Raw genomic sequence first — 13,019 nt, 5'->3', positions numbered from 1 at the left:
GGCTGAAGGTGGCAGCTGGATTCCAAGAGGAACTGGGTCCCAGGAGTCAGGGCCGGGTGATCGGGATGCAGGGAAGCAGCAGCAGCCACTTGATGGATGAGCCAATCCCGTCACTACAAAGTGAAATGAGCCACAAGTTTACAATAACAGATCGGCTCCATGGTGAATAACGTACAGTTTGGGATCAAACCTCAGTCTTTAAATTACGTCTCTGTTTGGAGCAAGGGAGGAAATATAAACTGTACCAAAAATACATTTTTGTTTATTGGAATCCTGGGAGCTGCCAGAGGCCCAGTGATCAGAACTTTTATTTATTGACAGCATTTTCTTTCTAACTTTTACATTTCCCTGCAGTCAGTCGCAGGGTTTTCACAGAAATTATCAACACCAACAATCTAATTCCCAGTAAAACACTATCAACACATCTCCATTTACCACAATGCAGAATAATTAACACAATTCGACTTTAATCTCAGCCCAACCCAACACATTGGCTGAATTTGAGGGTGGCAGTTTTGCAGGTAGGGCACCCATGGGTGCCTTGCCCACTGCCATATTGTTACCAATGGCAGAGGAGGCGTCAGGTGGCCCACCTGCCCATGGGCCAATGGTTTCATCCTACCAGCGCTGGGTCTGAACCAGCAGCAGGAGTCGTCAATGCCAGGCAGCTCTCATTATGCAGGCTAGTGATGGGGGGCATGGCCACCTTAAAGTGATATTGGAGGGCACCCATTGATCAGTACCCCCCTCCCCATCCCCCAAAGGCCTGTCTACATCAGTACCCCAAACCCCCACACCCACTGACCAGAGCCTTCTAGTGAGGCCCCCAGAGACACCACCTTTCTCCTTACCATTCACTCCATCCATGGCTCCTCAGTGCTGGTGACTGTTGCACTCCAGCAATGGCCACAACTGCCTCAGCCCTGACTGTCCAGTTGGGGTCAGAAGTCCTACCTTAAACCAATTAATGCCCCCTGAGCATTCACTTCCTGTGGGACGAGCCGCGGGAGTGGGGGCGGGCTCGCCCTGGCTGTTTGGCCGGGGTGGGGCATGGGATACCCAGTGCCGTGTTCAGCAAATCACTACACCCCTGGAGGCAGCGGATAAGCACGGACATCATTAAGGCACAACCAGCAAAATACAGCCATCATTAAACCTGTTTCCACCCACCATCTCTATCCCGACCAATAGCTCCCACACTGAAAGACAATATCCCCCCAACTTCCCTCACCCACAGCCCATATCCCCCCAATGCCCCGTCACTCACAGCCCATATCCCCCCCCACAGCCCCGTCACTCACAGCCCATATCCTCCCCACAGCCCCCTCACCCACAGCCCATATCCCCCCACTGCCCCCTCACTCACAGCCCATATCCCCCCTCCACAGCCCCCTCACCCACAGCCCATATCCCCCCCCCACAGCCCCCTCACCCACAGCCCATATCCCCCACACAGGCCCCTCACCCACAGCCCATATCCCCACACTGCCCCCTCACCCACAGCCCATATCCCCCCCACAGCCCCCTCACCCACAGCCCATATCCCCCCCACAGCCCCCTCACCCACAGCCCATATCCGCCCCACAGCCCCCTACCCACAGCCCATATCCCCCCCAGCCACAGCCCATATCCCCCTCACAGGCCCCTCATCCACAGCCCATATCCCCACACTGCCCCCTCACCCACAGCCCATATCCCCCCCATAACCCCCTCACCCACAGCCCATATCCCCCCCACAACCCCCTCACCCACGGCCCATATCCCCCCAGCCCCTTCACCCACACCCATAACCCCCAGACAACCCCCTCACCCACAGCCCATATCCCCACACTGCCATATCCCCCCACTGCCCACATCTCCCCACTGTCCCTCACCCATAACCCATATCCCCCCACTTCCCCCTCACCCACAGCCCATATCCCCACACTGCCCCCTCACCCACTGCCATATCCCCCCCACTGCCCACATCTCCCCACTGTCCCTCACCCACAACCCATATCCCCCCAACTTCCCCCTCACCCACTGCCCATATCCCCCCACTGCCCCCTCACCCACAGTCCATACATCTCCCCACTGCCCCTTTATCTAAATTCCATGTCCCCCCACCGCCCCCTCACGTACAGCCCATATCTTCCCCATCACCCCCTCACCCGCAGCCCATATCTCCCCTAAGGCCCCCTCACCCGCAGCTGATATCCCCCCCACTGCCCCCTCACCGCAGCCCATATCCCCCCACCACCCCCTCACCTGCAGCCCCTATCTCTCCCACTGCCCCCTCACTCACAGCCCATATCCCCCCACTGCCCCTCACCCGCAGCCCATATCCCCCCATCGCCCCCTCACCTGCATCCCATATCCCCCACCGGCCCCTCACCCACAGCCCATATCCCCCCCAACTGCCCCTTTATCCACAGTCCATATTGCCCCACTGCCCCCCACTCACATTCCATATCGCCCCACAGCCCCCTCACCCACAGCCCATATCCCCCCACTGCCCCCTCACACACAGCCCATATCCCCCCCACTGCCCCCTCACCTGAAGCCCATATCGCCCCCACTGCCCCCGCAGCTGCAGCCCATATCCCCCCTACTGTCCCCTCATTCACAGCCCATATCTCCCCACTGCCCCCTCACCCACAGCCCATATCTCCCCCACAACCCATATCTCCCCACTGCCCCCTCACCCACGGCCTATATCCCCTCCACTGCCCCCCTACTCACAGCCCATATCCCCCCCACTGCCCTCCCCACCCACAGCCCATAATCCACCACAGCCCCCTCACCCACAGCCCATATCCCCCACTCACCCCCTTACCCACAGTCCATATCTGCCCCACTGCCCCCTCACCCACAGCCCATATACCCCCACAACCCATATCCCCCCACTGCCCCCATTCACAGTTCATATCCCCTCATAGCCCCTCACTCACAGCCCATATCCCCCCACTGCCCCCTCACCCACAGCCCCTCACCCACAGCCCATATCCCCCCCATTGCCTCCACTCACAGCCCATATCCCCCCACAGCCCCCTCACCCACAGCCCATATCCCCCCACTGCCCCCTCACCCACAGCCCCTCACCCACAGCCCATATCCCCCCCATTGCCTCCACTCACAGCCCATATCCCCCCACAGCCCCCTCACCCACAGCCGATATCCCCCCACTGCCCCCTCACCCACAGCCCCTCACCCACAGCCCATATCCCCCCCATTGCCTCCACTCACAGCCCATATCCCCCCACAGCCCCCTCACCCACAGCCGATATCCTCCCACAGCCCCTCACCCACAGCCCATATCCCCCCACTGCCCCCTCACCCACAGCCCATATCTCCCCCCCCCACAGCCCATATCCCCCCCCCCACTGCCCCCTCACCCAGAGCCCACATCCCCCCACTGCCACCTCACCCGCAGCCCATGCGCCCCATCGCTCAAAACTGTTGAAAATTGTATCCAACAGGTATCACCATCATTCAATGAGGCGCCGTCCCAATGATCTAATACCCACCCACGGACATCAGCATGGTGCAGTTAGTTAAATTGATGTATCACTTGTCGATTGCCACCAGCTGCCTATGGCACCCTGTTCCATACTGAGTTTACAGAGCGTTTAATGTGAAGAGCACCGAAGTCAAGGGCTTTGTTGGAATACTCACACTTCTCCCTCTGGGGCGTAGGTGGATCCAGTGATGTTGAACTCATGCAGCTTACAGTTATCCCCCACCACAGTATCAACAATGAACATCTGCGGGACAAGGAGATTAAATTCAGGTTCAAACATACACTGTCAGTTCCTCCTGCAGAAAATGAATCTCTTAAGAGATCCACATTAACACTGTTCAATATTTTGGAAGGCATTCTTACTGTGTCACAAAGTATTCCGGTTTCGCAACCTCCTACTTTGCTGTGTCATGCTCCAAGGTTCCCTGTGAAATGCACAAGAAGGTATGGAACAGGAGGGAAACTCAGCTAACGTTCTGGGGTCCCGGGTTTGAATCCCGCCATGGCAAGTAGTAGAATTTGAATTCAATTTTTAAAAATCTGGATTAAGAATCTACTGATGACCATGAAACCATTGCCGATTGTCGGAAAAACCCATCTGGTTCAATAATGTCTCTTTAGGGAAGGAAATCTACAGTCCTTACCCGGTCTGGCCTACATGTGACTCCAGAGCCACAACAGTGTGGTTGACTCTCAACTGTGTTTGGGCAACTAGGAATGGGCAATAAATGCTGGCCAGCCAGCGATGCCCATGTCCCACAAATGTATATATAAAAAAAGGAAAAGACCATTCAGCCCATCACCTTGGTCCTTCCATAGACTTTCCTCATGAATTCTTCCTAATGCCCAATGACAATGAATATCAAAATGATTAATTGATTTCTCCCATGTTTGACTCTGCTGCCTCCCCCCCACCCACAGGCCAACCCTACCTGCCTCTGCAGCTTGTTAGAAATCTGGAACTCGCTGCAGGGGAAACCCAGATACTACCAAACCCAGGGACAACAATACTGCTCAGCATTTCCAGTAACCCCTTCCAGTGCAAGGTGGCTGCAAACACTGACCTAAAAAGTGTTCCGCTGAAAGTCAAGTGCAAGCAAACGGTTGCTGACAAAGATTGGGATGCGACCACAGGGTTACGGATACGGGAATTTTGGCCGTTCCTTCGGGAGAAAAGCCAAGGCTCAAAGGTGGAAAGCGAAATCTTTTCTCAATAGGTTTGCTGTTGTAAAAAGACAGCAGGTACCTGCTTTGTGGCTTACTCCTTTCAGCTAACATCTGCACAATTAGCTACGCACAGGATGCTGCAGCTGGGCAACACACACAAATATCAACTGTGAAATTAGCTCCGTTGATGTGGCAATTACAAACGTCGCTATTTTCTCGTCATTGTGTTCTGGAACACCTTGTACACAAAGCATAAAGGCAATGTTTTCTGATTCGTGAGAAAGAGCTTCATTCCTCAGCACACAAACCAGGGATAAATAAACTGCCTGTCAGCTGTGTATGGAACCACTCAATGTGATTTACTGCTTGGAGTTGTGCTTGTGATTGCAGAGACTTTGGCCTCACTGGTGTGGGAAAGTACTTTCATTTCCAAATGGATTTTGCTGATTAATTCTTGCAATAAGATAACATTGTCTATAGAGCGGAGTACTCCTCAAGTACCAAATTGCTGTAATGTAGGAAATGCGCCAGCCAATATTACGCAGGGCTACACAAAACGTTACAATATTAGAAATAGGAGCAGGAGTGGACCACTCGGCCCATCGAGTCTGCCCTGCCATCCAATACCATCAGGGCAGATCTTGGGCTTCGACTCCATTTTCCTTGCTGCTCTCCATAATTCCTCATAGAAACTAGAATCAGGAGTAGGCCATTCAGCCCTTCGAGCCTGCTCTGCCATTCATTTTGCTCATGGCTAATCATCAAATTCAATATCCTAATCCCCCCCTTACCCCACCGTATCCCTTGAGCTATATCTAATGTCTTCTTGAAATCCGACAATGTTTTGGCCTCAACTACTTTCTGTGGTAGTGAATTCCACACATTCACCACACTCTGGGCGAAGAAATTTCTCCTCACCTCAGTTCTTATCCTCAAACTCATCCCTAGTTCTGGACTCCCCCACCATTGGGAACATTCTTTTTGAATCTATCCTGTCTAACCCCCACCCCACCATATTACTCAGCTCCATATTTTCTCTGTAATGGTAATTAGATCTGAATTATTTATCACTATTTGTTCTACAAGTTGATCTATCTTGCTGGGGATGTTCCATTCATTCGGGTGAAGCGACTTCAGTCTTTGTTTTTCACTGCTACTCCCTGCATGGGCCTTACTTTATTACCGTTAAACTTTCTGCCCGTTCCCGTCATACTCAGCTTTCTTTATTTCACACACACATCAATGTACTTTTCCATTGCCTCAACTTTTATCTTTGGATTTTAAATCCCCCTTCACTAGGACCCTTTGCCCTCAGTTAACTTAAAGCCATTTCCCCTGACCTTGATCATACTCACTGTTGTACCCTTATGTTTACATGCGCTGCCCCTTCCTGTCATATATTAAACACAGAGGCGGCACAGAAACTAGATATTCGGCCCAAACCCGTGCTGATTTTTATGCTCCACTTGAGCCTTCCCCTATTATTTTTTCATCTATATCTATCATTTTAACCATCTATTCCCTCCTTCTTAGCACTCCAATTCCACATTCTTATCACCCTTTGGGTAAAGACATTTCTTCTGAATTTCTGTGTGTAAAGCCCCACAAGCAGCAGTGAGATAAATGACCAGCTAATCTGTTTTCTCAAGCCACGTTTGTTGAGGGCTAAACATAAGAACTTGGAGCAGGAGTGGGCAATTGAGCCTCATGAGCCTGCTTCGCCAATTAATACAATCATGGCTGATTTCATCTCAAGTCTCAACTCCACTGTCCTGCCCATTCATCATAGCCCTTCAAACCCTTACTAAAAATCTGTCTACCTCTTCCTTTAATTTATTCAAAGTCTGGGCATCCACCACACTCTGGGGCAGTGAATTCCACAGACTGTGAGAAGTAATTTCTGTTCAAGTCTGTTTTAAATAGCGGTCTTTTTCCAATAGAGTATTAAAAAAACTTTTACCTCCAAAGGCCAGGGCCTCAATTTATCATCTTATCCAAAAGACAACATCTCCAACTGTGCAGCACTCCCTCAGTATGGCACAAAGTGTCACTCTGGATAAGGGCTCAAGTCAATGGAGTCGGTTTTGAATCTAAAACCTTTGGATTCCAAAAAGGGCAAGTGCTATTGCTGAGTCAAGGCTCATATTTGTTTTTGGACTATTGGGACTACTGCGATGGAGATAGACAGGTAAGCTGTGAATGGATCACTCCAGCATTACACCACAGAAAGGTTTATTTCAGACCAGAAACCTCTTGCGTAGAATCACAGAATCCCTACAGTGCAGAAGGAGGCCATTCAGTCCATCGAGACTGCACCTTCCAAGATGTGCGGGTTAGGTTGATTGGCCATGCTTAAATTGCCCCTTAGTGTCCTGAGATGTGTAGGTTAGAAGAATTAGTGGGTAAAATATGTAGGGATATGGGGATAGGGCCTGGGTGGGATTATGATCAGTGCAGACTCGATGGGCCGAATGGCCTCTTTCTGTACTGTAGGGTTTCTATGATTCTATGAACTCTCTGACAGAGCATATTACCCAGGCCAAACCCATCCCATAACCCCACACATTTACCCTGCTAATCCCCCTAACCTACACATCTTGGGACATCAGGCGGCAATTTTGATTGGCCAATCCAGCTAACCCACACTGTGGGACTATGGGAGGAAACCGACACAGACACGGGAGAACTTGCAAACTCCAAAAAGTCACCCAAGCCAGAATCGAACCCGGACCCTGGCGTTGTGAAACAGCAGTGCTAACCACTGTGCCACCGTGCCGACCAAAGGTTATATTAAAGGTTCTGTATTATCTCCTCCTTAGGCTCACCATCCACACTGGATAGATCAAAGGCTGTGACCTTGACAACATCTCGGCAGTAATGCAGAAGACTTCTGCTGCAGAACTAACCTTGCCTCTATCCAAGCTGTCCCAGTGCAGCTACACCACTAGCAACTACTGTGGAAAATGTCCGGTATGTCCTGTCCACAAAAAGGACAAATCTAATCTAGTTAATTACTGCTCCATCAATCAGCAAACTGCTCAAATATCAGCCAAGTGATGGAAATTTAAGTTTATTTATTAATGTCACAAATAGACTTACATTAACACTTCAACAATGTTACTGTTAAAATCCCCTAGATGCCATTGAGCGGTACATAATCAGTAATGCTCACTGACTCTCAGTCTGTGTTTCACTAGGACCATGTAGCTCTTGACTACATTGCAGCACTGCGTCTAGCATGGACAAAAGAGCGGCACAGTGGTTAGCACTGCTGCCACACAGGGACCCAGGTTCAATCCCAGCCTTGGATCACTGTCTGCGTGGAGTTTGCACATTCTCCCCGCATCTGCATGGGTTTCCTCCGGGTGCTCAGGTTTCCTCCCACACTCCAAAGATGTGCGAGTTAGACTGATTGGCCGTGCTAATTTGACCCTAGTGTCAGGGAATTAGCAGGGTAAACATGGGGGCTTACAAGAATACGGCCTGGGTGGGATTGTGGTTGGCGCAGGCTCGATGGGCCAAATGGCCTCCTTTTGCACTGTAGGGACTCTAAGAGATGAGGTGAGAGAGACTGCCCTTGACATCAAGGAAGCATCGATCAAATGTGACATCAAAGACCCCTTGTAAAACGGAAATCAAGGGGAAACCCTCCACTGGTTGGGGTCATACCTGGCACAAAGGAAGATGGTTATGGTGATTGGAGGTCAATCATCTCAGCTCCAGGACATCATTACAGGAGTCCCTCAGGATAGTGTCCCAGACCCAACCATCTTCAGCTGCTTTATCAATGACCTTCCCTCCGTCATAAGGTCAGAAGTGGGGATATTTGCTGATGACTGCACAATGTTCAGCACCATTCATGACTCCGCAGATACTGAAGCAGTTCATGTTCGCACGTAGCAAGATCTGGACAATATCCAGGCTTGGGCTGACAAGTAACATTTGTGTCACTAAGTGCCAGGCAATGGCCATCTCTAAAAAGAGAGAATCCCACCATCACCCCTTGGCATTCAATGGCATTACCATCATTGAATCCCCCACTATCAACATCCTGGGGATTACCATTAACCACTAACTGAACTGGACTAGCCATATAAATACTGTGGCTACAATAGCAGGTCAGAGGCTGGGGTTTCTGCAGAGACTAACTCACCTTCTGACTCTCTGAAGCCTATCCACCATCTACAAGGCCCAAGTCTCAGGAAAAAAAGGGGAGAAGTATTTTCACTCAGAGAATGGTGGGTCTCTGGAATTTACTATACAATAAATGGCAGAGTCATCAGGAGTATAGAAACACAGAGGGACCTAGGTGTGCAAGTCCACAAATCCTTGAAGGTGGCAACACAGGTGGAGAAGGTGGTGAAGAAGGCATATGGTATGCTTGCCTTTATAGGACAGGGTATAGAGTATAAAAGCTGGAGTCTGATGATGCAGCTGTATAGAACGCTGGTTAGGCCACGTTTGGAGTACTGCGTCCAGTTCCGGTCGCCGCACTACCAGAAGGACGTGGAGGCGTTAGAGAGAGTGCAGAGAAGGTTTACCAGGATGTTGCCTGGTATGGAGGGTCTTAGCTATGAGGAGAGATTGGGTAGACTGGGGTTGTTCTCCTTGGAAAGACAGAGAATGAGGGGAGATCTAATAGAGGTGTACAAGATTATGAAGGGTATAGATAGGGTGAACAGTGGGAAGCTTTTTCCCAGGTCGGAGGTGACGATCACGAGAGGTCACGGGCTCAAGGTGAGAGGGGTGAAGTATAACTCAGATATCAGAGGGACGTTTTTTACACAGAGGGTGGTGGGGGCCTGGAATGCGCTGCCAAGTAGGGTGGTGGAGGCAGGCACGCTGACATCGTTTAAGACTTACCTGGATAGTCACATGAGCAGCCTGGGAATGGAGGGATACAAACGATTGGTCTAGTTGGACCAAGGAGCGGCACAGGCTTGGAGGGCCGAAGGGCCTGTTTCCTGTGCTGTACTGTTCTTTGTTCTTTGTACTGCCCGAACTGGTGGTCGAGGCTGGAAAAACAAATTACTGCGGATGCTGGAATAGGAAACAAAAACAGAAAATGCTGCAAAATCTCAGCAGGTCTGACAGCATCTGTGGAGAGTCAGACCTGCTGAGATTTTCCAGCATTTTCTGTTTTTGTTTCATTTAAAAGGTACCTGGATCTGCGCCTGAAACTGCTGCAACCTACAAGGTAATGGGCCAGGTGCTGGAAGGTGGGATTAAAATGTGCAGATATTTTCTTTTCTTTTTCCCTTTTTTGGCCGGTGCAGACAAGATGGGCTGAATGGCCTCTTTCTGTGCTGTAAGTTCTCTCTGGTTCTAATTCAGGAGTGCAACTCCATTTAAGTTAGGAACAAAAGAGTTGTCAGGGAGAAAATCGGACCTCTCAGGGACAAAGGAGGGGAATTATGCTTAGAACCCAAGGGAATAGGGGAGATCCTAAATGAATACTTTGCATCGGTATTCACAAAGGAGAGGGGCGTGTTAACCGGGAGTGTCTCGGAGGGAGGTGTTGACTCGTTAGAGAAAATCTCCATTACAAGAGAGGAAGTGTTAGGTTTTTTAGGGAACATTAAAACTGACAAAGCCCCAGGGCCTGATGGCATCTATCCTCGACTGCTCAGGGAGACGAGAGATGAAATTGCTGGGCCTCTGACGGAAATCTTTGTCGCTTCTTTGGACACGGGTGAGGTCCCTGAGGATTGGAGGATAGCGAATGTGGTCCCGTTGTTTAAGAAGGGTAGCAGGGATAACCCAGGAAATTATAGGCCGGTGAGCTTGACGCCCGTGGTAGGGAAGTTGTTGGGGAGAGGATTCTTAGAGACAGGATGTATGTGCATTTAGAACGGAACAATCTCATTAGTGACAGACAGCATGGTTTTGTAAGAGGGAGGTCGTGCCTTACAAATTTGGTGGAGTTTTTTGAGGAAGTGACAAAAACGGTTGACTAAGGAAGGGCTGTGGATGTCGTCTATATGAATTTCAGTAAGACATTTGACAAAGTCCCACATGGCAGGTTGGTTAAGACTCATGGGATACAAGGAGAAGTGGCTAGATGGGTGGAGAACTGGCTTGGCCATAGGAGACAGAGGGTAGTGGTCGAAGGGTCTTTTTCCGGCTGGAGGTCTGTGACCAGTGGTGTTCCGCAGGGCTCTGTACTGGGACCTCTGCTATTTGTGATATATATAAATGATTTGGAAGAAGGTGTAACTGGTGTAATCAGCAAGTTTGCGGATGACACGAAGATGGCTGGACTTGCGGATAGCGAAGAGCATTGTCGGGCAATGCAGCAGGATATAGATAGGCTGGAAAATTGGGCGGAGAGATGGCAGATGGAGTTTAATCCGGATAAATGCGAAGTGATGCATTTTGGAAGAAATAATGTAGGGAGGAGTTATACAATAAATGGCAGAGTCATCAGGAGTATAGAAACACAGAGGGACCTAGGTGTGCAAGTCCACAAATCCTTGAAGGTGGCAACACAGGTGGAGAAGGTGGTGAAGAAGGCATATGGTATGCTTGCCTTTATAGGACGGGGTATAGAGTATAAAAGCTGGAGTCTGATGATGCAGCTGTATAGAACGCTGGTTAGGCCACATTTGGAGTACTGCATCCAGTTCTGGTCGCCGCACTACCAGAAGGACGTGGAGGCATTAGAGAGAGTGCAGAGAAGGTTTACCAGGATGTTACCTGGTATTGAGGGTCTTAGCTATGAGGAGAGATTGGGTAAACTGGGCTTGTTCTCCCTGGAAAGACAGAGAATGAGGGGAGATCTAATAGAGGTGTACAAGATTATGAAGGGGATAGATAGGGTGAACGGTGGGAAGCTTTTTCCCAGATCAGAAGTGACGTTCACGAGGGGTCACGGGCTCAAGGTGAGAGGGGCGAAGTATAACTCAGACATCAGAGGGATGTTTTTTACACAGAGGGTGGTGGGGGCCTGGAATGCGCTGCCAAGTAGGGTGGTGGAGGCAGGCACGCTGACATCGTTTAAGACTTACCTGGATAGTCACATGAGCAGCCTGGGAATGGAGGGATACAAACGATTGGTCTAGTTGGACCAAGGAGCGGCGCAGGCTTGGAGGGCCGAAGGGCCTGTTTCCTGTGCTGTACTGTTCTTTGTTCTTTGCGATGGAATACTCTTCACTTGCCTGAATGAATTAAACTTCACCAGCTCTCATGGTGATCCAAAGCACCCAGTGAAAAATGACTAGTCACAGAAAGTAATTTGCAGTAACTGTAAGGTACTATTTATAATGCCACCAACTATATCCTCATTACCTCAGAGTCATAGAGGTTTACAGCATGGAAACAGGCCCTTTGGCCCAACTTGTAGATGCCGCCACGTTTTTTTTAACCACTAAGCTAGTCCCAATTGTCCGCATTTGGCCCATATCCCTCTATACTCATCTTACCCATGTAACTATCTAAATGCTTTTTAAAAGACAAAATTGTATCCGCCTCGACTACTACCTCTGGCAGCTTGTTGTAGACACTCGTGACCTGTTTCCACATTATTGGATTCAGGGCCACTAATGCACGTCAGCAGCCATTGCACTCTTGCTGCTAGAGAACCATTTCCCAAAGGAAACTTCATTATCGTGTGATACGGAGTTGTCTATTGTGTGGCTATCTGACTAGGTCAGATGCCTCCTAAGTCAATATTTACCTCCTGGAGTTATTACAGATATTATAAAACAACATTGCTCCTCGTTGCTGACTTTGGAGAGATGTTCGCCTCCATCTCCAATAGCTCTGCTGAGTCGCTTCGAGTGAAAGTTCCAACTCCATTTAAGAGCCCTTTGATCACAGCCAGCAGATTCTGTTTGCAAAGAACAGCGCTGACTGATGGTCAGAGGTTAGAAGTCATTTAGTTCCCAGTCTGTCAAATTCCGAAAGAAGGCATCAATCATTCAGGTGTCAATTGACATCAGGAGACAAAGTCTTAGAGAAACATAGAATCATAGAATCTACAGTGTAGAAGGAGGCCATTTGGCCCATCAAGTCTGCACCGACAACAATCCCACCCAGATCCTGTCCTATCCCCATATATTTACCCTCCCAATCTCCCTGACATTAAGGGGCAATTTAGCATGGCCAATCAACCTAACCCGCACATCTTTAGAGTGTGGGAGGAAACCGGAGCACCCGGAGGAAACCCACACAGACACGGGGAGAAAGTGCAAACTCCACAGTCAACCGAGGCTGGAATTGAACCTGGGTCCCTGGTGCTATGAGGCAGCAGTGCTAACCACTGTGCCACCGTGCAGCCCATAGAAGAAAAATACCCAAATTTATTTGACCTTTTCATGACCTCAAGAGGTCTCGAGTCATTTGACTGTCAATG

The 13,019-nt window shown here is 49.8% G+C and overlaps 1 protein-coding gene across 1 annotated transcript in view; it reads right to left on the bottom strand.

Annotated features, from left to right (window-relative positions):
• atp2a3 (ATPase sarcoplasmic/endoplasmic reticulum Ca2+ transporting 3) overlaps positions 1 to 13,019 on the bottom strand; it is a 183,954-nt gene that overhangs the window by 41,957 nt on the left and 128,978 nt on the right. Inside the window, 1 exon segment of the mRNA XM_078225189.1 lies at positions 3,651 to 3,743. Within this exon segment, the coding sequence (XP_078081315.1) occupies positions 3,651 to 3,743 (93 nt within the window).

Source organism: Mustelus asterias, chromosome 12 (assembly GCF_964213995.1).
Source record: "Mustelus asterias chromosome 12, sMusAst1.hap1.1, whole genome shotgun sequence".
Taxonomy (NCBI): Eukaryota; Metazoa; Chordata; class Chondrichthyes; order Carcharhiniformes; family Triakidae; genus Mustelus; species Mustelus asterias.
Note: the sequence above shows the minus strand (reverse complement) of the source record. Positions and strands in the feature narration are given on the sequence as shown.